This window comes from Lycorma delicatula, chromosome 5 (assembly GCF_047948215.1).
Source record: "Lycorma delicatula isolate Av1 chromosome 5, ASM4794821v1, whole genome shotgun sequence".
Taxonomy (NCBI): domain Eukaryota; kingdom Metazoa; phylum Arthropoda; class Insecta; order Hemiptera; family Fulgoridae; genus Lycorma; species Lycorma delicatula.
In genome coordinates, this window is record NC_134459.1 from 178,899,051 (window position 1) to 178,926,105 (window position 27,055).

The 27,055-nt window shown below is 29.4% G+C and overlaps 2 protein-coding genes across 2 annotated transcripts in view; both read left to right on the forward strand.

Annotated features, from left to right (window-relative positions):
* Positions 1-2,209: 2,209 nt before the first annotated feature.
* LOC142325809 (uncharacterized) lies at positions 2,210-25,124 on the forward strand. The gene is made up of 7 exons (XM_075367835.1): positions 2,210-2,240; positions 3,345-3,698; positions 4,652-4,781; positions 9,334-9,506; positions 13,390-13,410; positions 16,470-16,531; positions 24,993-25,124. Exons 1-7 carry the CDS (start codon positions 2,210-2,212, stop codon positions 25,029-25,031), a joined length of 810 nt encoding a protein of 269 aa, XP_075223950.1. The 3' UTR covers positions 25,032-25,124.
* Positions 25,052-27,055, forward strand: part of LOC142325634 (UDP-glycosyltransferase UGT5-like) — a 57,708-nt gene continuing 55,704 nt past the window's right edge. Inside the window, exon 1 of the mRNA XM_075367638.1 lies at positions 25,052-25,194. The gene's annotated coding sequence lies outside the window, so the exon portion shown is untranslated. The remainder of the gene's footprint in view (positions 25,195-27,055) is intronic.

Sequence of the window (27,055 nt, forward strand, 5' to 3'; positions counted from 1 at the left end):
ACTGTGCCGATCTGCCGATAGCCCCGTTTCTGAAGTTCTGAACTCGGCCGATTTTATAAAACGGATCGCATTTTGTGTTTTATTTATTCGATTCGATCGATTTTTATTTTCAGTTTTTCAGATTTACCGGAGTCACAACGAGTCGTGTCCAGTAAACCGTATGAATTGACGCGTACGTAATTATTGCTTTCTACGACAATTTCAGAGGCAGATGAATAAATTAATCTTTTATTCTGATGAATACATAATAATGCGATTTATAAATCGGGTCAGGAATGAATAGAGGTACACTGCGCCGTGGATATAAAAAAGGAACTGCCTCGTCGTTTATCTGGATAGATCGAGGAAAAAGGCGGTAAAATCTTGATCAGATTAGCATCCAAAATACACTATTAATTACAAAATAAAAAGTACACGTGATTAGATGTCGTATTAGTAAAATTTAAACGACGGAATAACGTTAAATTAGATTCGTAAAGATACTAGATATAAAAATAACTATAAAATAATTCACAATTCAGAATGCGTTAATGAAAATTACTTAAATCCCATGTACACGTTGAATAGGATGCAAAAAATTCAGTTTTTAAAAAAAATGAATTTAGTATTATTTAAAAATTCGTCGAAAGAATAATATTATTATTTCTATAAAAGAAGAAAATATTTAATTTAATTTTTTAGAAAACCTTTTAAAAGGTTCGGTAATTTATTGAAGATTACCCTTCTGGGCTAAAGTAATTAAGTAATTAAGTTCGAAAATAATTATTTTTTGTGATTTGATAGAGGTGGATATTGTAATTGTTTGAAAATAAGTTACTATTCTTTTTAGAAAAAAATGCGCATTCAAATTTAATATAGAAGCCAAACAAAACGAATTTATTGCTCGTTTTTGTTAAACGACTTCTCTCGTTCTTTCTTTCTGAGGGAGCTGCAAGAGATGATATTACACTTCGGACGAAAGATTTTTTTTAACGAATTACGCCTCGAATGATTAAATACGGAAAAAATTTCGTTTTGTGGATAACTTTGTAAATATTTTAGGTCAATATGTCATCGTTGCTAACGGTCCTAAGCTAACGATATATTTCTATTAAAATCGATTCTGCCACTGTCGTGATAAATAAACAAGCGGGGAGAGTAAATTTAAATATTGAACCGATTTACTTTAGTTATGTACCGAATTATATTCTATTAAAGAAAACAAGTTGTTCTGAGCAGTGTTAAGAGAAAACTTTGACTAGGCTTATTGCGTAATCGCGCATTCGTCATCGTTTTTACCTCTTTTTTTAGTTTTCCATCGATTGACGCGACCAGGGCTGCCATATTTTATATAATCGACCGGAAAGACTTTTGAATATTAGCATTAGGTTTTGTTTTTCTTTATCGCTTTCACTTTGTTCGTAACTAAAAATCGTTGTAAAATGAAAGAACAGGCCGGCGCAGCGTTGCCTGTTTATCGAAGTGTGACGGATAAGCGATGAAGTTAAATAAAGTATAAAATCCATGCTTCCGGATGAACGCCGTTGTAAATTTACAAACGCTTCTCTCATTTTACTCTAATCCTTTCGCCTCTACTCCTGACATTAATCGATCGCTGTTTTATAGTTTTATAATCGGAATGTCATTAAACGATAACCGATATGTTTTTACTATTTTAAAATCGCAGTATCATAATGCCGATATTATTTTTATTATTAAAGAATGTTAAAACTTTTCTGATTCAGATCTCGTCTTACAGCTTTTAATAATTACGAAAAATGTTTCAAATTTTAATACTTATTGCTTGAAAATTATAACGAAGTAAAAATAATATTTTTTTAATATCAGAATCGCTACACTATCAAAGTACTTAATATCTGCTTTCGGTTTTCACCACCCTCAAATTTAAATTCAACTTTATAAAAATCTGTAAAAAAAATCGTTGCGCTTAAATAATTAAATGTTTGAGATATTTCAACGTACTTACTGCATGTGAAAACTTTCAACGGATAATTAAAACGATTGCTCTTCTGTAATTTGTAGCACCACCGCTTCGTTGTTTTTCTATCGAATCGTATTAACGATTCGTTTAGTAATCGATATATTTGTCGTATAGTTTTTGTATTTGCGTTAGACAAACTATTAGAAGCATCCGTAAGCATACGACCGTTAAGCTAATCGCTTAACCGCTAATCGAGAAACAGAGATTCCGGATCGTATGAAGGACGCAATGGCTTTGCGGTTATTAGAATCCTCAGCATGTACCTTTCGGTATTCTATTAGAACCAAAAATAATAAAATGACAAGAGATCAAGGATAAGGAAAGGAGCCGGCTGGTGGGAGAGAACGGTGGTGGATTTCTTTACTGACCGTGGATAAATCATAGCTTAAGACGACCGATCATAGCAGAATATATCTCGAGCTCCTTTCCATCGGAGATTAACAAAAGAATAGACGTTTCATTCTAGAATAGGAATTAGTTAAACACTTTTCGTGCGTGCCGAGAACGGAACACCTGATGCTAACACTAGCCGCGCATCGCATCGAATTATTTTCCATTATCGAATACTGTTGGATTATGCACTACGGCCTATTATGAAAACGGTAGTTATGTTACGCATACGTAAACTGAAAAAGGTTCAAAATAAATTAAAGTTAGATCTATATTTACGTTTGAACCGATGAATAATGACAAATCGCCACGTATTTTTGAAATCCGATAACAGACCTTTAAAACTGAAAGTAGTGATTCTATATTAATAGAATAATAATCACCATTGTGATTACGTTAATATGGTATTGTCCCCAGTTAATTGCGCAAACGATATCACGTGTTTTATTTATTTCATCATACAAATCTTATAAACTATGACCTCTATTTACTTTCCCTTCAGGCATGTATTTTTCCAAACATTGACAAAAAAATTAATCGCACACAGTAATAATTCTGCAGTTCCTTAATTGTTTGTATTGTTATACAATAAATTTTAAAATTATTTCCGTGGATTTAATCTGCAACAAAATCAAATCTACTGTTTTGCTTTGAAGCGCCGTAATAAAACGGTAAGCTTGCCTGTTTTAATCGGAGGTCTTGCAGATAATGTAAACCAAAAGTTTAACTATATTGATCATAATACATAAAATCTAAAAAAAAAAACTTTTCAAAAATAAAATTTACATTTTTATTTAATACCATCTTTGCCGCCGCAGTTTTTCCTGCGATGATATCTCCTAGCTTTCCATTAGTAGATCGATAATACTAATAATGGTCGTGGTATCGTTTATAAAATATATTTATCACTCTTGTTACTTTAATTATTTTACGACATCAACGTATTTGCTTATTTGTGTTCATTTTCTTTTAGGTGTTAAATTAGCCGGATGTGTTATAATAACAGACCTGAAAGTTCCACCGGCTGTTGTAAATGGATCACACAATGTTGTCGACCTTGACTGCTTGTACAGATTGGCTCCAAACGACAGCGGATTAGTTTTAAAGTGGTTTCTTAACGGTGGACCGCAACCGGTATATCAATGGATTGGAGGATTCAGGCCTCAGCTATTAAGTCCTCTCCAGGGAAGAGCAAACTTGAGCGCCCGTGGTAGCACAAGCTCTATACGTATTTATAAGCCGACCATCGATCTTTCTGGAGATTATGAATGTCATGTTTCAACTTTCCATACAGAAGATTACATGCTGAAGAGGATGGTTGTTTTCGGTGAGTATATTTTTGTGTTTATATTTAGCCTATAGGTATAACAAACAATTTCATAACAGATTTCTTATATCTTCAGCTTTGTGTCGTCTACATTCCTTTTACAAAACTTCAACTACTTTCTTCAAGTTTAACGATTATTTTATTTTTGTTATCCTTTGAGTTATTTCACGACAAATTTTCTTTTCTCATCGTTTAGATCGCGGTTCTAAAAGATTTAATTTCAGAACTCGGGAGTCAGGTATCATCTTCCTTCATGAACTTTCAAGAAATACAGGCTTACATTTTTTATTTTAAGTATGTATATCTTGACCGAGATAAAAAAGTTGCAGTGTAGAACTTATTTAGATTGAATATTTTTATTTGCGTTAAAGAAGGTTTTATGTAATTTTAGAATTCTGGATGTAATTTCGTGGCTTCAAGTTATTCTCTCATATCGTTATTCCACCTAAATATTTAAATTCGTTGATGACTTCCAGATCAGTACCTCGCATCATTCATATGATGGTCTCTTTTATCTGGTTACTGATGTTATTAGATCTTAGCGCCCGAATCCAAATTCCTTAAGTTGCTTATGATGTTGTCCATCTTTATTATACTTTGCTGTTGCCTTTGTTTTAAAAAGTAACACGTATTTGTTGGTATTCACTATACGATTGATATATTTATTCTTATTTCACTAAATTCAAAGTTGATAATTTACAATACGGAGATGGTTTGATATATTTATAATTTTTACATGACCGTTTGTTAAATATGAAATAGCAGACAAAATGGATACTCATCTATAGTTACAAGTATAAAGTTGCAAATGGTCACGCAGAAAGCACGAGCTGAACTAATTAAATATGAAATAATCGATAGTAATTATTGCACTTATCGCTAAATTATTAAAAATTTAATTCAATCTGATCTTATGAATCTACTTACTCATTTGTTGATCGTTTCTGTTCAAGTACCAGAAGATGTATTTAGACTAGTACAAATAAAAGATGATGCTTCTGGATCTGTCAGTTTCCATTGTCAAGCTACAGGGGTATTTCCTCGACCAAAGTTAACATTATACAGAAAACTTCATTCGGCCAGGTAAATTTAATTAAAAGTATTAGAGTGATTGTTCTTTAGTAATATAAGAAAATAATGTTTGCAAAATCTATGTTTTGTATAAATATTCATTCTGCGTATCTCTAATAACGTAAGAGTATAAAATTTTATTTCTTTTATTCTTCAGGGTAAGAAAGTACAAATTTTTCCTTTAAAGTAAACCTCCAGCAAAACAATAGCGGCAGTCACAGATGACTTGGAATCAAAAATCACAAGAAGTTAAGGTTTTAAGTTCTTGTGATCTTTTTTAGGTACAAGACCATATAAACTGACCGAGAAATTTTTGTAGAATTGATTAGCTAATTATTAATTATTTTTGGTGGAAAAAAATGTCCCCCTTTAATAAAGGCTGCTTTGTATTCCTTTTATAAAATTTCATATATCAGTGTCACAGTTTGACAAATGTCAAGAAGATATATATAACTTGTAAGAGTTCTTAACTGAATACTCAAATTGTGTCGTCGATAAAGAATTCAAATTCTTTTAATATTTATATAAAATTTTATTATGGCCTAAAAAAAAGAAATTAAAAGTACGGCCAAATAAAAAAATTTTATGAAATTAAAAACTATTTGATAATAAGATTTTTTATTTGTACACAAGTTTACACAAGATAAATGACTCATATGAGCTTTATCTTATAATGTTTACGTGCTATGTAGGAAAAAGTCTCATGAGTTGTTCATTATAAACAAGTCGCTGACTCGCTTGTAACTTATTTCCCGTTTCCTGGATGTCTAAAAAAATGAAATATACCATGTTTACCCCAGCTGAGTACCTTGAAAAGGTAAGAAAAAACTCTTCTAATTAACAACTAGAGTTAGATTAATATGGTGGAAAAGGGTTGCCTAAACCAAAAGATAATGAAAATCTGTCATATCTATTTCTGGAAAGTAAGTTACTGCTTTGAAGGAATTTTTTCCACTTATTTTTTTCCTAAGGAATATTGATTGATATATGTATTAAAAAATAGGAGTGCAAGGAGTAACTTTTTTTTAAAAAGAGTACAAAGCAAACTATGTATTTTATGGGAAAGCTTTCTGTCGAACCAGTCACAATTAATTCCTTCTTTAGCTGAAAAATTAGAGAATAAAATTAACTAGAATAGTTATTCTACTGGGTTAGAAAAGTAAGGAATAGCTTTTTTGATTAAACATACCCAAGAATTAAATTAAAATGTTTTTGAAAAAGCGTATTGAAACCAAAAGAACTCAGATGTATTTTTGCTATTCTCAATGGATGAAGATGGTTCATACCGATGTATAGGAAAGATAAAAAGATAAACTCTTTAAATTAAGAACAGATGACAATCCCAATATTCCGTGAAACGATCTTAAATTTTATCTTTAAAATACCTATAAAAACAAAAAGTCGAATTAAGGCTAGATTTCATAGTTCCTGTTTATTGTAGTGAAAGCTGGAGTTGGGATCAGAGAGTAACTGATGATATCTGTTAGTGCTGTTAAAATTGAAAAGCGTTGTTTGTTAATTCATACTCATTTGTATGGTATTTATTATAGTAATCAATAAGTTAATTTGTTTTGATTAAAAAGTTTATTAATTTACTGAGATCCTGAAAATAACAAAAATTGAATAATTACTTTTAAATTAGTTAAAAAGTCTGGACAGAAAGGCGTGGAAAGTTTGTAACCTTGTTTGGAGGACTTTAGACAGTCATAACCGTCTTTTCATATACAGCAAAAAGAAGATAATCAAAAACCTTCTGAGAACTTTAAATTTAACTGAGGAAAACAAAAGATTAGAAACTTAAAAGCATACATAGAAAAATTTTTGTTGGATTTTCAAATTTAGAAAGATCACTAAAATTGTATTTACAATTAAAGTAAACATATGCAGTAACTTACAGAATATCACAACAATAATGTCCACAGAATCCATAATTTTAGTAAAATTAACCGATAACATACACAAAGTAAATTTTATGGATAAGCAAAGAAATAATTAGGCATTTCTACGTAATTGTTGAATGGATATGCAAAACAAGAATGAGAAGCTGTAAACATGGATTTGCTCATTTTTATGGATATTTTTAACAAATTTAACAGTGAATACAGATTTGGCACAATGTTAACGGTAAAGTTTGGTGCAATGTTGATTGTAAGATTCTTGAAAACATTTATAATTTTTCTTAAATTCTCTCTATGTGGATGAAACTAGAAGGAGAGGCTCTATATTACCATTTCTTATTCTGAAAGTGCTGCAAACATTAAACAAATAAACATCATGTGAAAAACAAAGCCAAATATTCATTCATATAATCTGTGATTTGATTTTACAAATCAATTTTGATCGGTGCAGATTGTTTCTTGAACTTATAAGGGAAAAAGAAAAAAGTGAGCTTAAATGTTTGGTATTAGCAAAAAGATTCTTAAATACTTCAACTAGTCGATAAATATATTTATACAATATCTATTACTGTTTAATGCAATATAATATGAGCAGATTGCAAAACATAAACTAAGATTAAGATTTTTTTATGCTTTATTATTTTTTTTTTATAACTATAAATATATCAGTGTAATTTTGAATGATTTTAAATTTAAATAAATGTTTTTTAACGATTTGCTTGGATATAAAATTATGTTGGTTTGTATATTATGTACTTAGATTACCTTATTTAACTGATTCAAAAGTGTAATTTTTCTACTGAATAATCAGTAATTTGAAGAATTCTTTCCTGCAGCATTTTATAGTAATAAAATCTAGGTTACGAATTGAAAAAAATTAAATGGTGAGTATGATTTGTCCTGGACACACTTTTCATTTGATGATTTTAAGGTGAAAGGAATTCTAGAGAATTTTAAGATGAAATTGAAATGTGTATGTATGTATACACATATTTACATTTTAATAAAAAAACTATAATAGTCAGTTTCTATTCAAAGGCCTTAATTGTGAGATTATATTAGCAACAACAAGGAATTAGGGTTAATAAGATGGATTTTTAAAATGTGGGTAGTGATTGCTATTATATTTAAATAATTATCATCTGTCAAGAAATGTAAAAAATTGTATATAATGTAATACAAGATTTGTGCATAAAATGTTTATGAAAAGCAGAAATACTTATTGCTGTCAATTACTTAAATATGATATATTGGAGTATAACGCAGGTGTCCCAAAAGTAATGCACGATTTTAATTTACAAAATGAACCTTTATTTGTGCATGAATAAAGTTATATATGTCACAAAGTTGTGACATACTTTAAAGAGTAAATGTTCTGATTAAATATGGAAAATAATATCTGGCAAATGTCCTCCACGTCTCATATGACACTCGAGCAATCTTTTAATAAAAATTTGTAATCATATTTTTGCAGACTTCTTCTGTAAGTTCAGGAATGTTTGGTATGCGTTTGCTGTAAACCTTTGACTTTACAGATCTCCAGAGATAAAAGTCATATAATGTAAGATCGCATGACCTTGGTGACTAGTTATGATCACTGTTGTGTGAAAATGGTCCTAATGAAATTTCTGCTATAACATCTCAATGGTTTCACACACCGCATGATGTGTGGCTTCATCCTGCAGGAAGAACATCTCATCAGCATCAAAGTCAAAGTCTATAACTACCGACTGAGGCCATTAAAATGTTGTTATAATCTTGTGATAACGTACATCATTGACAGTTACTACACTTGCGGACTCAGTGCTCATAGCACCAATGTTTTTGACCGAGTGACTGGTAGAACTTCTGTGTTCAAACTTTTAAACCACCCTTTTTACAGTAGTTTGTTTGGTGCGTTTTTCTGCTCAAACATCCCATGTAATTTGCACATAGTTTCAGCACAGTAACCCGTATTTGTAATATGTTTTCACAGTAGTTATGTGCTACTGCATTGTGTATTTCTCTATCATGATTAACTCACTACTAATTGGAAAGTGATTACCGCATGTGCTTCAGAGAAGGATGCCAACCCAACAGAAAAAGCCTTACAGTTGGAATTTTCATTTATTATACATGGTAGCAGTAACGACAACAAAACTACTTTCAAAATTCAATTGTCTCATTCAGTATTTCCATTGAAGGTATAAGTTTCACTGGTTACAATGCTTTACTATTATTTTGTTTTACAATAATTACATTTATGAAATTAATTTTGTAACCTTACCTTATTTATATGTTTCTGTGTTTCTTATTTGGCTCAATTTGTATTTTCCTTTTGTTGCTTCAAGGTTTTATGCTTCTGCCATTATGTATGAGCACTAATGTAATGCAAAAACTTAAGAGTGTAACAATAAAATTCCTTTTAAATTATGAATTCCTCCATTTTAAAATTTGAATAATAATTATATTATTTTAATGCTATAGATTGAGAATGGTGTTAATTTAAATGGTAATATTTGTTTAAATATATCTGGATTTTTACTCTTCAGATTTTTCTTTAAAGTTTTTTTGGGAGTAAGCACTTGAATCAGTGCTTACTTCCAAGTTGTATTTGTTTTATTCTGTTATTTTGAAAAGTAAAAAGATTTTTTGCTGGTTATTATTATTATTCTCTTTTTGTCTAGAGTTCCATTGAAAATGGTAACATCAAAATTTAAAAAAAGAGGCCTTCTTTATGATATGACGTCAGTAGCCATACTTAAGGATGAAGAGTTGTATACAACCGCATTGATTGACTGTGAATTAAAAATACCTGGTACGAATTATGTGAAAAGAAAGACAAGTGTTTACTACTCAGGTAATTTGTTCAGTTTGTTTTTGTGGCTATTAACGTGTGTCCCTATTACATATATGTACGTTTTTTGCTTATATATGTATATGAATTTAGAATTCAGTTTTTATTAGAATCATGGTTACCTGACACGGGTAAGAGCCTTTGTTCTATTAATGTTGTCCATGTGCTTTGGACAATTCTTTTAATGTTTTCCATTTAAATTTATTTGTTACTTTGTACTTTTTTGTGGTTTTGAAGGTATTAAGATATAGTAGATATTAAGTTATGCTATTGGTAGAATTTAGTTTAGTTATGTAGTTTGGTTGTAACACAATGCAATCAATTTTTTGTTACTTTAATATTAATTTATTCTTAAACAATGAGAATTATTTTGCAAGGAAACATAGAGTAGTTTCTAAAATAGGCTAAGGGCCAGTAATATAGCGATTGAATTTTTATATAATAGCTGAGAGATTATTTCCAAACTGTCTGTAAACAATGCTCCTCTTTTATGCTTTAAGCAGGTTGCTGATATTCTGGAGATAAATCAATCATTAGTTCTACATGATAAACCAGTGAAATTATAAACAAGACAGCTAATGTTACTATTTTGGCAAACATGGAGTCCATAAGAGTCCCTAATGTAATGCAGACTCGTTTACAGAAGGCATAAAAAGTCACTTATGTACAGTCATTTTTAACAAATTTGTTTACCACAAAATGAATAATTGTCCCAGCTGAGTAAGTGCACAGGATTTTTATAAGATTGTTTTGAAACTGTTAACATTATCACTACTCTTTTTTCATTATTATTTGTAGGACTTAAAAAATAAAACATATTCAAACGGTTTAAAACTGCAATACAATAGACTGTTACTCTATTTTATTACAGAAAATAAGTGACCTTTTAGAAGAGTTTATTTAGTTTAAATTATGAATAATATCATTAAAACATCAGAATTATAAAACATTTAACTTACCTACCTCATTTAGTAATCTGGCATTTCAATTAAAGTAGGTTTTACAATGTATTTTTAAAATAATTTTTAATATTAATTATTGAAATTTTTGTTGTAAAACAAAATTAAAATTTTTTAATTTGTCCATCCATCCATCCATGCACTCTGATCCCGTAGGGGAAGACACCCGCCTGTAAAAATCCCAGTCATCTCACCACCTCCTCTGCTTCATAGCTCTGATGGGCTTTACCGGAGGTCATCTTCTAGACCCTCAATACCTGTTTACATATTTCAATCTTCAGTATGGCCTCTATCAGGATAGTACCAATGCAAATGCCTCAAAAGACATTTCCATCAATGTTAAAACCATCAAGTAACAAAAGATATTTTGCAAACTCATCTAAACTGAATCAAAAAACTGATAACCAATTAAAATTTACAAGTTGATCTATAACAAAATATTAATCTCATACCCTCAAAAATTGTTCGCAACATCGCAGTTTTGCCTTACCAGGCTACTATTCTACGCTAAACACCCTCTGCAGTTTTTTGAGCGCCAAAATCCTTAAAAATCTTTCAACAATGTACACTCACCTAAAAACTTTCCAGATAGCCTGCATGTCCAGACTCAAACCAATACCCTCAATCTCCCTGACCACCTCTGCACTCCTAAACTTATATTTTGAGCAGACATACAGCACATGATATGCATCATCTGTTACTAAGCATTGAGGACTCTGACCTCCTAAGTCAGTTGAGCCAAATCAAGTTAGTCTGTCCTGAAATGCATCATGCCCCAAAAGGAACTGAGTTCACATGTCTGTTTGGCGAGATCTACAAGGCAAAACTCTTAATGCCCTACGTCTGGAAAGAGACCATGCGTATACCGCCTATCTACTGTCTCATCCCAGAAGTCCTGTCAAACACCAAAACCTTCCTCCTCTATTTACTGAATTCGCTGTGCAGTCGGTTCACCTGACTTTTTGCAGTGTAACGTAACTTATGTTCTGACAGGAGGATGTCACTTGTTTAACACCTGCGATAACTAGAACTGTCTCATGTGAAATAGTCCTATAGTCCCCCATCACAGTAAGTAACTGGAGATGCTGAGCTCTCAACAGAATGTTACAATAGCTTTTATACCTCATTCTGTTTGCCCAAACAGGTGCTGTGTAAAGCATAATCGCCTCTGACACACCTTTATATAAAATTCCATTGTTTTAAAATTTAGACCCCATTTGGGGTGAACCACCAGAATGCCAAAGGAGGCATCACATGCTTTCATAGTGACACTCTAAAAGTGCTCCTTGAATCTGAAATTCTCATCAAGAAGTACACCCAAATACTGTTGCAACGAGACATAATGAATAGGATGGCTGGTCATCGAAACACAGGCTTGCCGCGCAGCAGCCAAACAGCCCTTCAGCAGTATCATGTGGTCTTTTGACAGCAGAAGTTCATCATCAGTGTAAACGATGATACATAGGTTGCCACTGGGCAACCTCTACCACCCAAAGCAGGGGCCCCAGCACACTGCCTTGGGGACACCTCTTAGACAGCATCTTAGTCACCTCAGTGCCACCATCACAAAGCACTACATATCGGTTACAAAAGTATTTTTGTAGCACTCCAATCACATCACACGTAGATGTCCACTATTGTAATTGATACAAGGCAGAAGGCCACCACCACAAGTTGTTAAATGCCCCAGGTGTATCCAAAAATATATCCAAGGCAAACAGAGTCAGAGTTAGTAACGATGTAATCACTTTTAAAATTCCACCCTCTGTATCTTTTTAATTTGTTCATATAAATCAGTTGTCAATGTATGTGCAGGCATTATACAAGTATAGAAACTGTTATATTAATGCACTGGTATAACAGCAGATCTTATATTAAAATTATTTTTTGTAAAATTTCCACTTTTATAATTAAAGATTAATTTTAATTTTTACTTATAAACTATTCAGTTTTGTACTAACACTTTAATAAAGGAAATGATGGTAACATTTTTAAGTAGTCTTAGTCTTTGATTTCATAATTTCTGAATTGTTTTCACTGTTGTAATACTTGCAACAATGATATTAATCACAGCACTGTTAAAAAGCAAATAATGATAGGCAAAATGCAATCAACACTGCCCCCCTATTTTCAATGCTGGAAGTAACAGATCTCAGACTAAAGGATATTTATTTATTTTTTTATTTTGAAACAGCCTATTAAGGCCACACCAGTATCATTTCTTCTTAGCTTCTTTTCCATATTTTCTCTAACTGCACCTGCTCTTCTTCTTCTTCTGTCCACTTTCTTCTGGTGCTCTTTCTTCGTTCATCCACAAGAACCTTTGCATTATAAATTACTTCTCTAAACTTCATTCTGTCCAAATAGTCCTATTTTATCCTTTTAGTTTTGAAGTTCCTCTTTCACCTAGTTTATGACCCTGTTTGACTATTTAATTTCTAGTTTTCAAAAATTTGCTTATTTAACCTTTTTGAATTCATTCATTCAAGGAATTTTAATATTCTTTTTCTAACTGTGGTTTCCAAATGGGGTTTTATACATTCCTTATTTGATTTTAGTTTATACCCTTCTTTTTTTCTGAGACCATAAATTCTCCTTAGGATTCTCCTTTTGAGTTAATTTTCTAGACTAGTCAGACTTGTTTTTCAATTACTTATAAGATAATTTTGGTATAATTCCGTCTGATTACAGTGTTGTAATTCCTTAATTTTGGATTGATAAAATTATTTTATATATATATAAATATATAAGGAAATTTTTTCAAGGTTTTCTTTTTTAGTTATTGTTAAGAAGTGCAGTTTTTCTTAGAATGAGCTTAGCTGTTGCAGCAAGACTAATCAGATATCCCAGCAGCCAAAGTTAACTATTTTATGTAGTTATGATCATGTAACATGCCATTATGATTAATAATATATATTTTTTTACAGACAAAGCTTTAATATGGACAAGTAAGTTTTAAAAATTATCACATACTTTGCATGCTTTTATTTATAAATACATTGTTTTATTTATTTGTGCTTTTTTTTATTCTCATATGTTTTATAAATAGTAATCTGATTTTTATAATGACATTGTATAACAAAGCATAACTAGTGGCATAGTGTTGGAAAACATACATTTTAGAAAATTAAAGTAGATTGTTAGGTTTGATTATTTATCAGTATTATTTTTATAAATTTTAATTGTTATCAGAAGTATTATTTAAATAAAATGTCACTTTGTTAATAGTATTAATGAACAAAATCTGCAAAATATCCCAAAAAAAAGTGGGTGAACAATGTTGTATATGAAATGTTTAGTTTAATAGTAGATCAGTGATATATGGTAGATAGTTGTCAGTCTATTACAATTTACTGATTTGTTAGCATACTCATAACATGTGAAGACAGCTCATTGTTCCCTCTCCCTGGAACATTCTGATTTAGATTCTATTTATGATGAAGTAAGCAAATTGTTATTTTTTATATCGGTTCTTTTCACTGTATGCGTATATACTTATACACCGTGAAAGTAAACCGCTTAGTAATAGGAAAAGAAATTTAATGAATTTTCTGTCGATCTACCTCTTACAATGTTAACAGACATACTTGCTGAGAAGATGATCAGGTTAAGTTAATATTTAAAATATATTAATTTCAATTTTAAGGTATGTGTTTTTAATTTTTGACTTCAGTTTAAGTTTTGCATAAAATTAAAAAAAAATAACTGCCATATATTACTCATGACTGATGTCTTTATTTCAACATTTCTACTCAGCATTGTGATTATTGTTCCAAAATGTCCGTGATATTATGTTGTCCTGTAAAAATATTTTGTTTTTATTATTGTTTACCAATAGTTTTTCCAATGTCTTTATTTCTCATTGTAGCAGTCCATAGAATTTTTTTCAATTAACTTTCAACTGCACATTTTTAATACTTTTAAATATTGTTCCCATATTTTTTTAACAGTCATATTTCTGATTTGTCCAAGATTACATCATATTACATTTATTCGTTAAATCTCTTTTTAATTTATTTGTTGAGAAACTTTTATTCATTTTTTTTACTTATTTTATTTGAAGTATATCTATTTCATTAGAAACTTTGTTCTTTGATCTCTTGTATCAACCTATTCTGAATCTAATCTTTGTATGATTACTTAAAAAGTAACCTGTGGTTACTATGTATTGAGTTGGGGAATCGAGCTATTCTCAGATATAATATTTCTCATTCTTGGAGAAATGACTGTTCTTAAATTCAATTATCTTATCTTTTGAGTTTTTTTGTTCCTACATGGAAAGTGACACATATAATTCCATTCTGGTTACAACTTTTCTGAGAAGTGACTATCAGTAAATTTGGATGTATGTCAATTCTGCCCTTAAATGGTCTCATCTAATTTTATAAAAACTTTTCATTAGATTCTGTTAAATCACATGAGTCCGCTGTTTAAAGAATTCTGCATTTCTGTCAGGGTAACTTTAATGTTTTATAAGTTAATACAGGCACTCCCATAAACTGTACTGCATTATTTTCTGATTATTATAAGTCCTGGCACTATACCACCACGTATAGTTTTGTCATCATTTGTATACTACAAATCGTTACTCCAAAAATAGGTAGTTGGTGTTACACGAGCAACATTTCAATAGTAACGGTTATTGAAAGAAAACAAATTATGACACTATTTCTGTAATAATATTGATATTTTTTTTCTGGTGAGGTTTTTGAAGATAAATTAGTCATTTATCTTATCCCATCCACCAGGTTTTCCTGTCCTGCCAACTGTCATACGATTCCTTCTTTCTGCTGCCCGATCGTTCCTGTCGGTTTCTTCCTGGGAGATTTTCTCATGGATTATATTCAGATACTATTCTAGGATATTTACATTCCTCCAGTGTCTAAAAGTGTACTTACTGTTTTAGCCATCTTTTCCCCAGATTATCAATCAATGTGGTTGTAGCTGTCTTTCCCTTTCTTTATTTCTTAAGCGCTGCAACCTGGAAACTTTAAGATGTTCTTCCTTTACCCAAGCTCCCACATTTTTTATCCTTATAACAGGATACTTTTGATATACTGTTGTGCGGCTAGTACTTTGTTGCATTCCATGTACTTTTCGACCACCAAAAGAAATTAAATTTTCAAAAAACATCCTTCCTTGTTTAATACATGATTAATTTCATTTTCATAGTTCTGTTTCCTTCCAGCAAAAATACAAAACTATCATACTTAATGAGAGCTGAAACCATAGTAAGTGAATTTTTATGCATAAACTACCACATACGTATGCATATTGAGATGTTTAAGGTCATTTTACTATCTCCTATACGTGCATTTATGGCAACCTAATGCATAAAAATTCGCCTTTTGGCGAATTCAGCATGTTGTTTTAATTTTTCACTTTCATTCAGCTATTTAGAAACTTACTTCTTTGAGATGACAGAAGACATAGTGATCAATGATACATGGTCTGAGCTATAAGAGGATAATTAAAATTTTACTAAAATTCGCAAATTTTTTTGAACAAGAAAAGCAGCTAAATGTAGATGTTGATTATTACGGATGATAGTTCCTGCTGTTGACATCCTAGTTCTGAATTCTGAGCCTTAGTTTTGAAAGCATTCTCTAATTCCGCTATGATTAGTTCCCAGCTTCATAAAATCCACCAAAAGTAAACTTTTAATAATGGCTATAATCTTTACTGAAAAATATGCTGGTATGTTTCAATTTAATTTAGTCAGATTTTAATGTATTAGTTTATGTAAATATATGAGCAGTGAAACGTGACCTTCGATAAAATATGTACAAATATTGGGTTCATACTATAAATTTGTAAACTGTCCAATTAAAATGAAGTTCTATCCGTTTTAGCATGTTGTATATTTAATTTTCCTGTTACTTTTCTTTATGGTGTGTGATATATTAACCTAAGAATCTGTAAAAATATTTGTAGAAATAAAGATTTAAAAAGAAAAATTCATTAATGTTAATCGTGGGTAAAATTCCTTTGTTCATTTTATTTTCAGATGACTGCAGTGATGGATTGAGAAAGCAGACAATATCAATAACTATTATTATATCATTGAAAGTATTACAAATTCTTTTTTTTAATATATAAAATTATAATTTAGTATTTGAACTCTTAATTTTTTTTAATTTCTTTTATTTGTTCAGCAGTTGATGAAATTACCTTTTATTTTTATTTTATTTCTAGATTCTACTATGTACATTTTGTATATAATTGCCAGTTCCTATATCCTGTATCTGCACCAGACATATTTGCACTTCTTAGTATCAGAAAATTAAAATTTTCTAGACATTGATCTTACCCATAGTGCAAAATTTTACAACTATATTATTTTTTCAAGATTATATATATATATAATCAACAAAATCCACCACAAACACACCAAATTAATAGCAAGTTCAATGTACACTTTATCAATTTATTCAGTAAATAAGTTTCAAATCCATTGATTCATCATCAATTATTTAAGTACTATCTCACATTATTAGCTGAGATAAACTTGTCAGAAATTAAAACTGATAATTGTTACGATCAACTGAATTAAAATTGGTTGCAATTAAGCCAACTCTCAGAACAGATGTGCCACTAAACAATGTATAGTTTTCAAGATTTATCTAATTTATAAGTTTGTATTTTGTTTATGTTCTAAAATACAACATTTTTCTAAATATTCAGGTGTATTACATGTACAAAATAAATTACATGTATATATATAATTTATAATTTATTTTATGTATCCACAAAAATGACAAACTTAATATAATTATAACTTGGTATTGTAAAATAACTGATAATTGAATCGATTCAAAAGGTTTATTTATATTAACTGTCAATCATAGTATATAGCAACTATTTTATCATCATTCAGTTCAACGCTTGTGAATGGACAAAAAAAGAAAATGACAAGTTCACTTATAATCTCCACGTTTTAAATCTATTTAAAATATGTCTTACTATGAAGGTATCACCGGTATGGTGAATTTCAAATGTTTTATTTTAATTTCTTTTAGTGCTTTTACATAAAAACTGATGGATCTTTGCTTAAATGTAACTTTTAAAAATTTATTTTAGATTATAACACTCTTCAATCAGTAACTAGTTTAATGCACTTCTCAATAGAGAAGTGAAGTCACTGCATGTAAAGTAAAAACTTTCTTTTCTGCATTAATCTTTTAAACGTATACTAAAATTATTATCTTTTTACATCTTCCTTTATAATTATTATCTTTCTCATTTCTTTATATTACTAAATTAACTATACCGAGTGTAAAATCCGATGGATTTGAGACTTAGTTTCAAATCAGTTATGAAGCACCAAAATCAGCATCTGATACACAAATTTATGTTTTAAATGTTATGCGATGTGTTTGCAACTAGTCTTAATTTCAGTTCTTAAAATGCTATAGATAATTATATTTTCTACTAATCCATTAGCACAGCAAATGTAAAAAGTAATTGTAAATGTAAAATCTATTTAAAATACTGTATCCATTGCATAACTTTAAAGGGAGTTGTAAATTTTTGTTAATCTTCATGAAATTTAATAAATATTAACTCAACATAATTTTTTTTTAAATGTTGATCTTTGTTAAAATACAGTTTAGTTTTACTTCTTTAATGATTCTATTTTATTTATACTTGTGTTTTTCGTAAAAGATGTTATAAAAATAAAAATTACATGTTGTGTTATTACAGTATGAATGACATTAACCCTTTGAGCGCCAAAGTCCGATCTGTCGGACGTTTCCCGTATAACCTAGAAAAGTCAACATCCGATCTTACGGGGACATTTAGAAAATCCATGATTACGAAATAATCTTACAATGCATTGTAAAAACGTTATTTGTAAACGTTTAAAACGTTAATGTAAACGTTAAATTAAACAAACGTTTAAAACGTATTGTAAACGTTATGTAAACAAATTTGTAAACGTTATTTGTAAGTTATGTAAAAAATTATTTTATATTATAATATATAAATATAAAATATATTTCTTTTAAATTTTATTAAAAATAATATAGATTTTTTACAAACAACTATCGATGTATTACTTACAATATCATACTGATATTGTCGATAGTTATTACTTCAGAGGACGAATGAGGATATGTACGAGTGTAAGTGAAGTGTAGTCTTGTACAGTCTCAGATCGACCTTTTCTGAAATGTATGGTTAATTGAAACCTAACCACCAGAGAAAACTGGTATTCAAATCCGTATAAAAGTTGCCTGTCTTTACTATGATTTGAACATTGGAACTCTCGACTTCGAAATCAGCTGATTTGCGAAGACGCGTTCATCACTAGACCGACCCGGTGGTTCTGTATTGTTGAGCTAGTTAATGTTTTCTTACCCATCCCGGAGATTAAACAGGAAAAGAAAGAAGAGTTAATATTTTCATTTATTTATCATATTGTTTGTGTAATTTTTAATCCGTAAACCTAACATTATAAAGAAATATAACCAGTATATGGATGGTATTGACAATAATGACCAGATGTTGTATTGCTGCTTAGACGAAAGTAAAACAAAATATTGGAAAAAGTTGTTTTCAATATGGATGCCCTTGAATGCATACATTTAATAAAGGAAAATTGTAGCGATAATAACATTAGACCGGTGGAGAGGTTGAAATTTACAATGCTGATAGTAGAATCCCTTTCACAATAGTGGCTAACAAAAAATGCGTATAACCACAATGATACTGTTGCTAGTCGAAGCTGTGTAAGTTAATACTGTGAAAATGAAAAAAACTACCTAGAATAAAGGAGAGAAGTTGCTGTGTTGCAGTGCAGTTGCTACTAAAACAGCAGCCACAAGAAAAAACCCAAGATCTGTGTGTGTAAAGTGCAAAAGGGGTTTACATGCTGTTTGTGTTAAAGTATTTTATTTTTTTTATATTATGTACATATTTTTATTTAATAAGTTCAGTTTACTTTCCAAAATTTTTAGTCAAAACCTTTTTTGTTAAGTTTAGAAGCTGTGAGTAAAAAACTAAACTGGATCACTATGTAAAATGTCCCTTTGGATTTATTTTATTAAAATTGAAGAACCGGTGTCAATTGCTTATTTTTCTATAGAATTTTGTATGTGTATAAAAAAGCTGTAAATTATGGCTTTAGTATTAAAAAATGATAAGAATTAATTTCTATACTCCAAGACTAAAAGTGGATCAAAACAATTTCAAGGTAAATTTAATAAAATAATTTTTACTATAAAAATTTGTAATGCTTGCAAATTAATCTGTAATAATTACAGTGTAAAATAGCACCATCTTACTTAAAAAAAAATTATTAAATCCCATCTGTTGAAACAAATTTTATGCAAGTTTTAGTAAATGATTGCAAAATATGGATAATTGGAGTGACATTTTAGGATAAAATTTGTGAATAATTCATGACTCAAAGGGTTAAAAAATGTAAATGTCCGCAATGGTAATTACCTTAAATGAAAATAATGACAAAGTTATCAATTACAAACAAAATTTCTTTGAAATAAATTAATGATGTAAAAACAAAAGTAGTATTTATTATGTAATTTGATAAATTTTTATTTAAATCACATTTCAAGTGAATCTGTTTCTGTTTACGTTTCTTCTTTTTCTTTATTGATTGATACTGTATAAATAGTACTTGAACAAATAAAAAATAAAATAAAATATTAAAAAAACAAAGAAAAAGAAAACATAGAACATGTACTTCTTTTATTGGTAACTAACTACAGAACTTCATATCAGTTTTTAATAAAACAAGTTAGCTGTTCCAGTCATGTTTTTCCATGTTGATTGTTTCAGTAATGTTAATGTTACCAGCCCATGTTTTTTTCATGATAATTTATTTATGTACCTGTTATTTTAAAATAATTTTATGTCCCTGTTATTTTAAAATAATTTTATGTCAAAAAGACTAGTCTTATAAGATTTAACGGGTTTGTCATGTTATAATTGAAAAAAAAACTAATATGTATATGTGAAAATTAATGAAATGGATAGTTTATCCAATCTTTTAAAAATAAATTCCCTTATCAACAATATATTAGCTCACTAAGTACAAACAAACGTTTATGAATAATAATAGTACTATAATGGAAAAGAGTGTACAATCATGTTTAAGAAATATTTTTAATCCCTAAATAATAATAAAATTGAAGGAGATTAAATTTTAATACCTTTTGTTTGTTTAGTTTATAACTATGTAAAAATTTAAATAATAAATCATTATTCTATTGAAAAATAAGATTTCAGAAGGGCTGTTCGGTAGATTTCATAAGAAATCATGATTCAACTTATGGAAAATCTCAACATATCTTCATTTTCACATATTCCAGACCCCAAAACCACCATCAGTTCAAAAGTTTACATATATACATATTTCACTTTCTTGTGCACACTATAACTGTTGTAAATTTCCACCAATCACTTTCAAATTTATACATAAAATATAACGACCCAAAATCTCGGTCGAGTTTGTTAATGGGCAAAATGGGACCATGGGGGTGGAAATGGGACGTTTTTTTTTTGAAAAAATAAAATGTCGCTATAACTTTTTGTTAAGTAAAATATAGAATTCGTTTTAGAGTTCCTACTATTCCTTAGATAAGGGCCTAAAACTTATATAAGTAAAATTTTTTGATATCACCAACCATTGGCCCTGGAGGTGGAAAAAATAGGGTTTTGAAGACAAAAAATATCATATACCTTCCCTAATAGGCACAGTATCGAATCGGTTTAAAGTGGTAGTTAGTCCTCTAAGCAGTACCTAAAACTTTTGTTTGAGACAATTTTTGATGTGACCAGCCCTCACAGTAAGGGATGAACAAAATGTTGCTGGAATTGTAAAAAGATGGGCTTGTATGCTAAACATGTGAAACTTTTTTCACGTGCAACCATTGTTTTATTGAGTAAATTAAAAATTTTTCTTAACTTTAAGGTGGAAATCTTTTTTATCTTCTACTTAGTACTGGTGAAATCTACCTCTGCCTAATGCCATGCCAAAAGGGATTTTTATTGGTTTGGTAATAATGTCAAATAAATAAACAGTTGAACTGATGATTGAGCAAATTATAAATTGTTGTCAATAAACAGGAAAGCTTCTCATTTATTATTATACTTTCTCAGTAAAAGCTGCACTCAACTATTTATTTATTATTTTGTATACCTAAAACAAAATTGTTGCTATTTTTTTTTAGTTTCACTATTTCGTATATATTTTTTTACTGGAAAACTAGCATCACAACAAAAACAAGAATATGAAAAAAAAATCAGAAGTTATTAGTGAAATAAAATTTTATGTTCTTTTAAAAATGTTAAATCTAATTTAATAGGTGTACAAGGACATCATGTGGTGTCCACATCAGATTGTGGTTTTTCATTTTTAATATTTATCTCTTGTTTTTACAAACTTCTGCTAATATATGAGTAAGTGAGCTGTAGAATAATTATTTAAAATTTACCAAAATGAAAGACACATGCATTAATAAATAATAATAAATAAAAATTAATTAATTTTACAGCTCATTTTGCTCATATATTACAGAAGTTTGTAAAAATAAGAACCTGATGTGTACACACCACATGACTTCCTTGTATGCCTGCCTATTAAGTTACATATACAATTTTTTTTTAATGAAAAGTACAACAAATTTTATTTCATTAATAACTTCTGATATTTTTTTCATTTTTTATCGTCATTATTGAATTATTATTTAATGTAATTTTTTTTTACAATCAGAGGTTAATAATAATCAATATACCCAAATTAAAAAAAAAAGTTAAAAAAGGAGATGAAGTAGGATTTGAACTTATGTACCCTTCCTCTTGTAAGATCCAAACATTTCATTAATTAAAATTTTATTTAGCTATAATTCTGGAGCCATTGAAAATAAGTACCTTGTATGATATACTATTGAAAAGCTCTCAATGAGGGCTTATTATTGCAGTTAAGAAGTCCAGAATCTAAATTTTTGGATTTTGGGCTTTTTTGGACGCTTTTGGTCCAGTCGATTGCAATCAAAAGGGGAGTTGCACAACTAGATGTTACAGCAGTACTAAATCAAAAATTTCAACATCCTACGGGTAATCGTTTTTGAGTTATGCAAGATACATACGTACATACAGATGTCACGCCAAAACTAGTCAAAATGGATGTTTCCATTGAAATCTGAAAACTGAGATTTTTCACGATCACAATACTTAACATTACTTTGTGCGAGGAATTAAAAATGACAGAAATCTTATTTTTTAATGTAATAATAGGGATTTACCATTTACATTTTTACAGCTTAACAGCTGTAAATTTTAATGTTTTTTTTTGTTTGAAGTAAACAAACAAAAAAAACATTAAAATTTAATTTGAGTAAATTGATTTATTTCCTGCTTTTACAAAAAAATAGAAAAGTATACACAATCTTGATTTACAATATAATCACTGATTTATTAGCAGTCACTTAAATGATTATCAGGTTATTCTCAAGGCTTTGGGGATAGTCTGTCTAGTGGCTGCTAATGTTGTTAAGTTGAATGGGTACAATTCCAAATTGATAATTCACTGGGTTGGTCTAGTGGTAAACACTTCTTCGCAAATCAGCTGATTTCAAAGTTGAGAGTTCCAATGTCCAAATCCTAGTAAAGGCAGTTACTTTTATACAGATTTAAATACTAGATCACGGATACCGGTATTCTTTGGTGTTTGGGTTTCAATTAACCACACATTTCAGGAATGGTTGACCTGAGACTACAAGCTACACTTCATTTACACTCATACATATCATCCTCATTCATCCTCTGAAGTAATACCTGATGGTGATTCCTGAAGGCTATACAAAAAAAAATTTCAAATTGTTACAATTCCAAATAAGAAAGACTTTGTTTTTCCTAATAGTTCTTCTAGAATATGAATTGTACTATTTAGTGATGTCTAGCACTTATCCATTGGTTGTTGCCTGATGTTGCAGAAAAAAAAATTCATACGAAAAAATTTAAGAAAGATAATATTAGGAAGAAATCAATGTTTGTACATCAGAGTGTGATGTTAAATAACATGACAGTTATATTCATATCTGAAAGTAAAGAAAAACTAGATACTGGCATTTTTTTGAATTTCAAATTTTAAAATTAATTTCAGACAGACAGTTTGAAAAAGTGGAGAAAAGATTAAGAAAATAAATTTTACATTTTTATTAATGTAGTTTAAAATTTCTTGGGCGTAATAAACATATTGTGCCCAAGAAATTTTCCTTCCTTATACAATACTATTGTATGTATTATAATATTATTGTAAGAATTGTACAAAAAAAAAGTGATAAAATTGTTAGTAAAATGTCTGAAAATTTTAATAGGCTTGGGTATGTAAAAAATGTTGGATTTTCATTCTCTTTATTTCCATGAACTACTTCCCTAATAACTGGGTGACTTCAATGAGGAACAGGGAAACCAGTTTTATCAGAATATTAAAAAAATCAGATGTGGACACCACATGACTTCCTTGTACAATTATTAAATTACATATATACATTTTTTGCTGCACTTCATTTAAACTTATTTCATTTGAAACTGTGTTACGATCCTGCAATTCTTTAATAAAATGGACAGTTGCACGATTGCTAAAATATTAGTTTTTATTAACATCAAATATTTATACAATTATTAAGTCAAGAGTCTTACCTGAAATGTTAGAATACAGTTAAAGTCCCTTTATTACTCTTTAAATAAATATAAGCCTTATATTTATTTAATACTATTTTTTTTTTAATTATTATGATGTAACATTCAACAAAACAGGAGAAGGTTATTAAATTTTATAGCGATATTTATTAATAAGTAGACTGAAACAAATGCATAAATAAAACAAATTATGTATTTATACAGGAGAAATGGAGAACCAAGTAAGTGTTACCTATTCACTCATATTTCATCATTATACTGGGTGATCATTTGAAAAATACCCTATTTATTATTCAACAGCTATCAGGCCCATCGTATTAATGTTTGCAGGATGTATACTATTCTTGGGGGGAACTGTTTTAAAATTATTTCCAAAGGGGTGAAATCCACCCTCCCTGCTACACCTACTCCAACTTAAAAATCTTAAATGGCAATGGTAACATTTAATTACATTAATTTACAACCTGAAAATAAAAATTATTTATGGTGAAAAGAAAATTAAAATCCGCTCACCCTTTCGCATGGTAGGTGTGAAAAACCGTTTGGGGTAGTACATTTTTTAAATTTCAGTTCAACAAAAATAACTATAGCATTACATAATTATATGATATTATTTCTTAAACCGTTTGAAATAATCATAATCTGTGAATTAAAACTGTGAAAGTTATTTTTTAAATTATCAACACAAAATTTTACCCTTAAATGTTTTTTAACAAGGGTTAAAAACTTAATTTCTGTTAAAATGAGATGTAGCTCGTGACTCATTGGAAGGCCCTTAGAATGACAAGTAATTTGGTACAAATAAAATAAAAATTGGTTCACCGTTATTGAAATTATGATTAAAAATGTTTTTTTTTTTTAGGTTATGTTGGGATACAGTGTTGCTGACCCAAAGCATTAGGTCTGAAATCGTCCATTCTTGTTAAAATCTGGGTTTTTGGTTTCTCCAGCATTGAAAAAATGTACCGGTAAACACAGCATTATAAAATCAGTTAAATATACGTAAAAGCAATAATAAGGTACCTACTTCTTTGTTGGTAACATGCTGAAAAGTTTATTACCAGGTAAACTTAATGATTAAATAATTAAATAAATAATTGTTAATCAAAAAATAAAGCTTAAATATTTCATTAGTTAATCTTGCTATGAAAATTTTTTAATAATAGCCGTCCTTAAGAAATAACAAATGAAACGCATTTTTTTTATCTTGATAAAATAAAATTATCAATTTTAAAATAATTTTTTCAAAATGATTCCCATTTTTCTGTAAACAATAATAGTCTGTTGAAATTCACATCTTATTAGTTTCTTTAGTTACATCCCTACATGCTCTTACAATTTTATTTTTCAACCTTGTATGTTAGCATGAATTCCTTTATAAATTATTGATTTTAGATGACCCCACAAAAAAAAGTCCAGCGGTGTAAGATCAGCAGATCTTGTCGGCCATTCAACTTTTCCATAATCGGTCCAGTATTTATTGATGGGAATTTGACAGGTGAAAAATATTTGCAGTTACTGGATGAAGTTATTCATCCACTAATAGTCCGTGCCTTAGAAAATCAGTCTGGTGACAATGGAAACGTGTTACTTAACAAAGACATGCTTCACTTTAAGCAAGATGGAATACCTGCTCACTGTTCACTTCTGGTTCGACAATCGTTGGACTGAATGTTTCCTGGGCATTGGATAGGTTGAAGAGGTAACTAAAGAACACTTGAATCATTATCTTTGTTGAAAGTATTTTTTTTTAAATAAGAAATGATCGGATCCATAACCACGCACACATTGGTTCGAATCTGACTTCGTATGTACATATATATATATATATATTTTTTTAATTTAAATATATCGATTTATTAATAATTATTAACCTACAATTGTAAAAATGTTTAATTAAAATGAAAAGTACATAAAATTTTATTTCAGTAATAACTACTGATTTTTTTTTGTATTGTTATTGAATATTATTTATTGTTAAAAATATTTTTACAATTTGAGGTTAATTATTAATAAATCAATAAATTTAAATTTAAATATATATATATATATATATATATATATATATATATGTACATGAAGTCGGATTTGAACTGATGTGCCTTCCCCTTGTAAGATCTAAATATTTCATTAATTTAAATTTTATTTGGTTATAACTCTGGAACCAATAAAAATAACTACCATTTATGATTTATCGTTGAAAACTCTCAATAAGGGCTTGTTACTGCAGTTAAAAAAATCCAAATGTTTCATATCTGAAACCCTACTTTATTTAGAGGATTGACTGTGTATACGCATTTTTGACCCGGTCGATTACAATGAAAATGGGTATGCACAACTAGATGTTACAACAGCGCTAAGAATTCTTTACCAGTATATATTTCAAATAGAACTGATGATAGGCAGCAACCCTGCAAGAAGACTACCGTGTCCACAAACAAAGTAAGAACGTAATCTTTGTAATACCACTTCTGTATCTCATGTGATTCTATAAACCTCTCTCTCTGTGTATCTATGTTCAATACTTCATACTGTTTATTTACAGGACTGTAATTATATGCTTTCTCTAAATTCATAGCTTTAAGTGATTTTCAAGGCTGCTTAATAATACTGTTTGATACATCAAAAAACAACTGTAATTTAAAGAAAAATGATTTCTCTACTCCTCTTTGTTTCTTAAATTGCCTGTTAAAGAGTAACGTATTACAGATATAAAATAATTTACTGAATCGAACACGGGGTGATAACCGCTCGGTAAGAGGTTATGAGAAAATATAAGAACCCATAACATTCATCAAGTTGACGGTATTGAATGTCGGAATGCTAAACAAGAATAGTAGGAATAGCTTACACAATTTTAATAGATCGATCAATTTTAATAGATTTAAGTTCATCTCTTAATTTTATTATGTTTATATCATTCTT

Coding starts and splice junctions, on each gene's coding strand:
- LOC142325809 (XM_075367835.1), top strand. CDS start 2,210: ATGGCTTTGCGGTTATTAGAATCCTCAGCAT. Junction 2,241..3,344: donor GTTATTAGAATCCTCAGCAT/GTACCTTTCGGT, acceptor ATTTTCTTTTAG/GTGTTAAATTAGCCGGATGT. Junction 13,411..16,469: donor CAAAGCTTTAATATGGACAA/GTAAGTTTTAAA, acceptor TTTTATTTTCAG/ATGACTGCAGTGATGGATTG.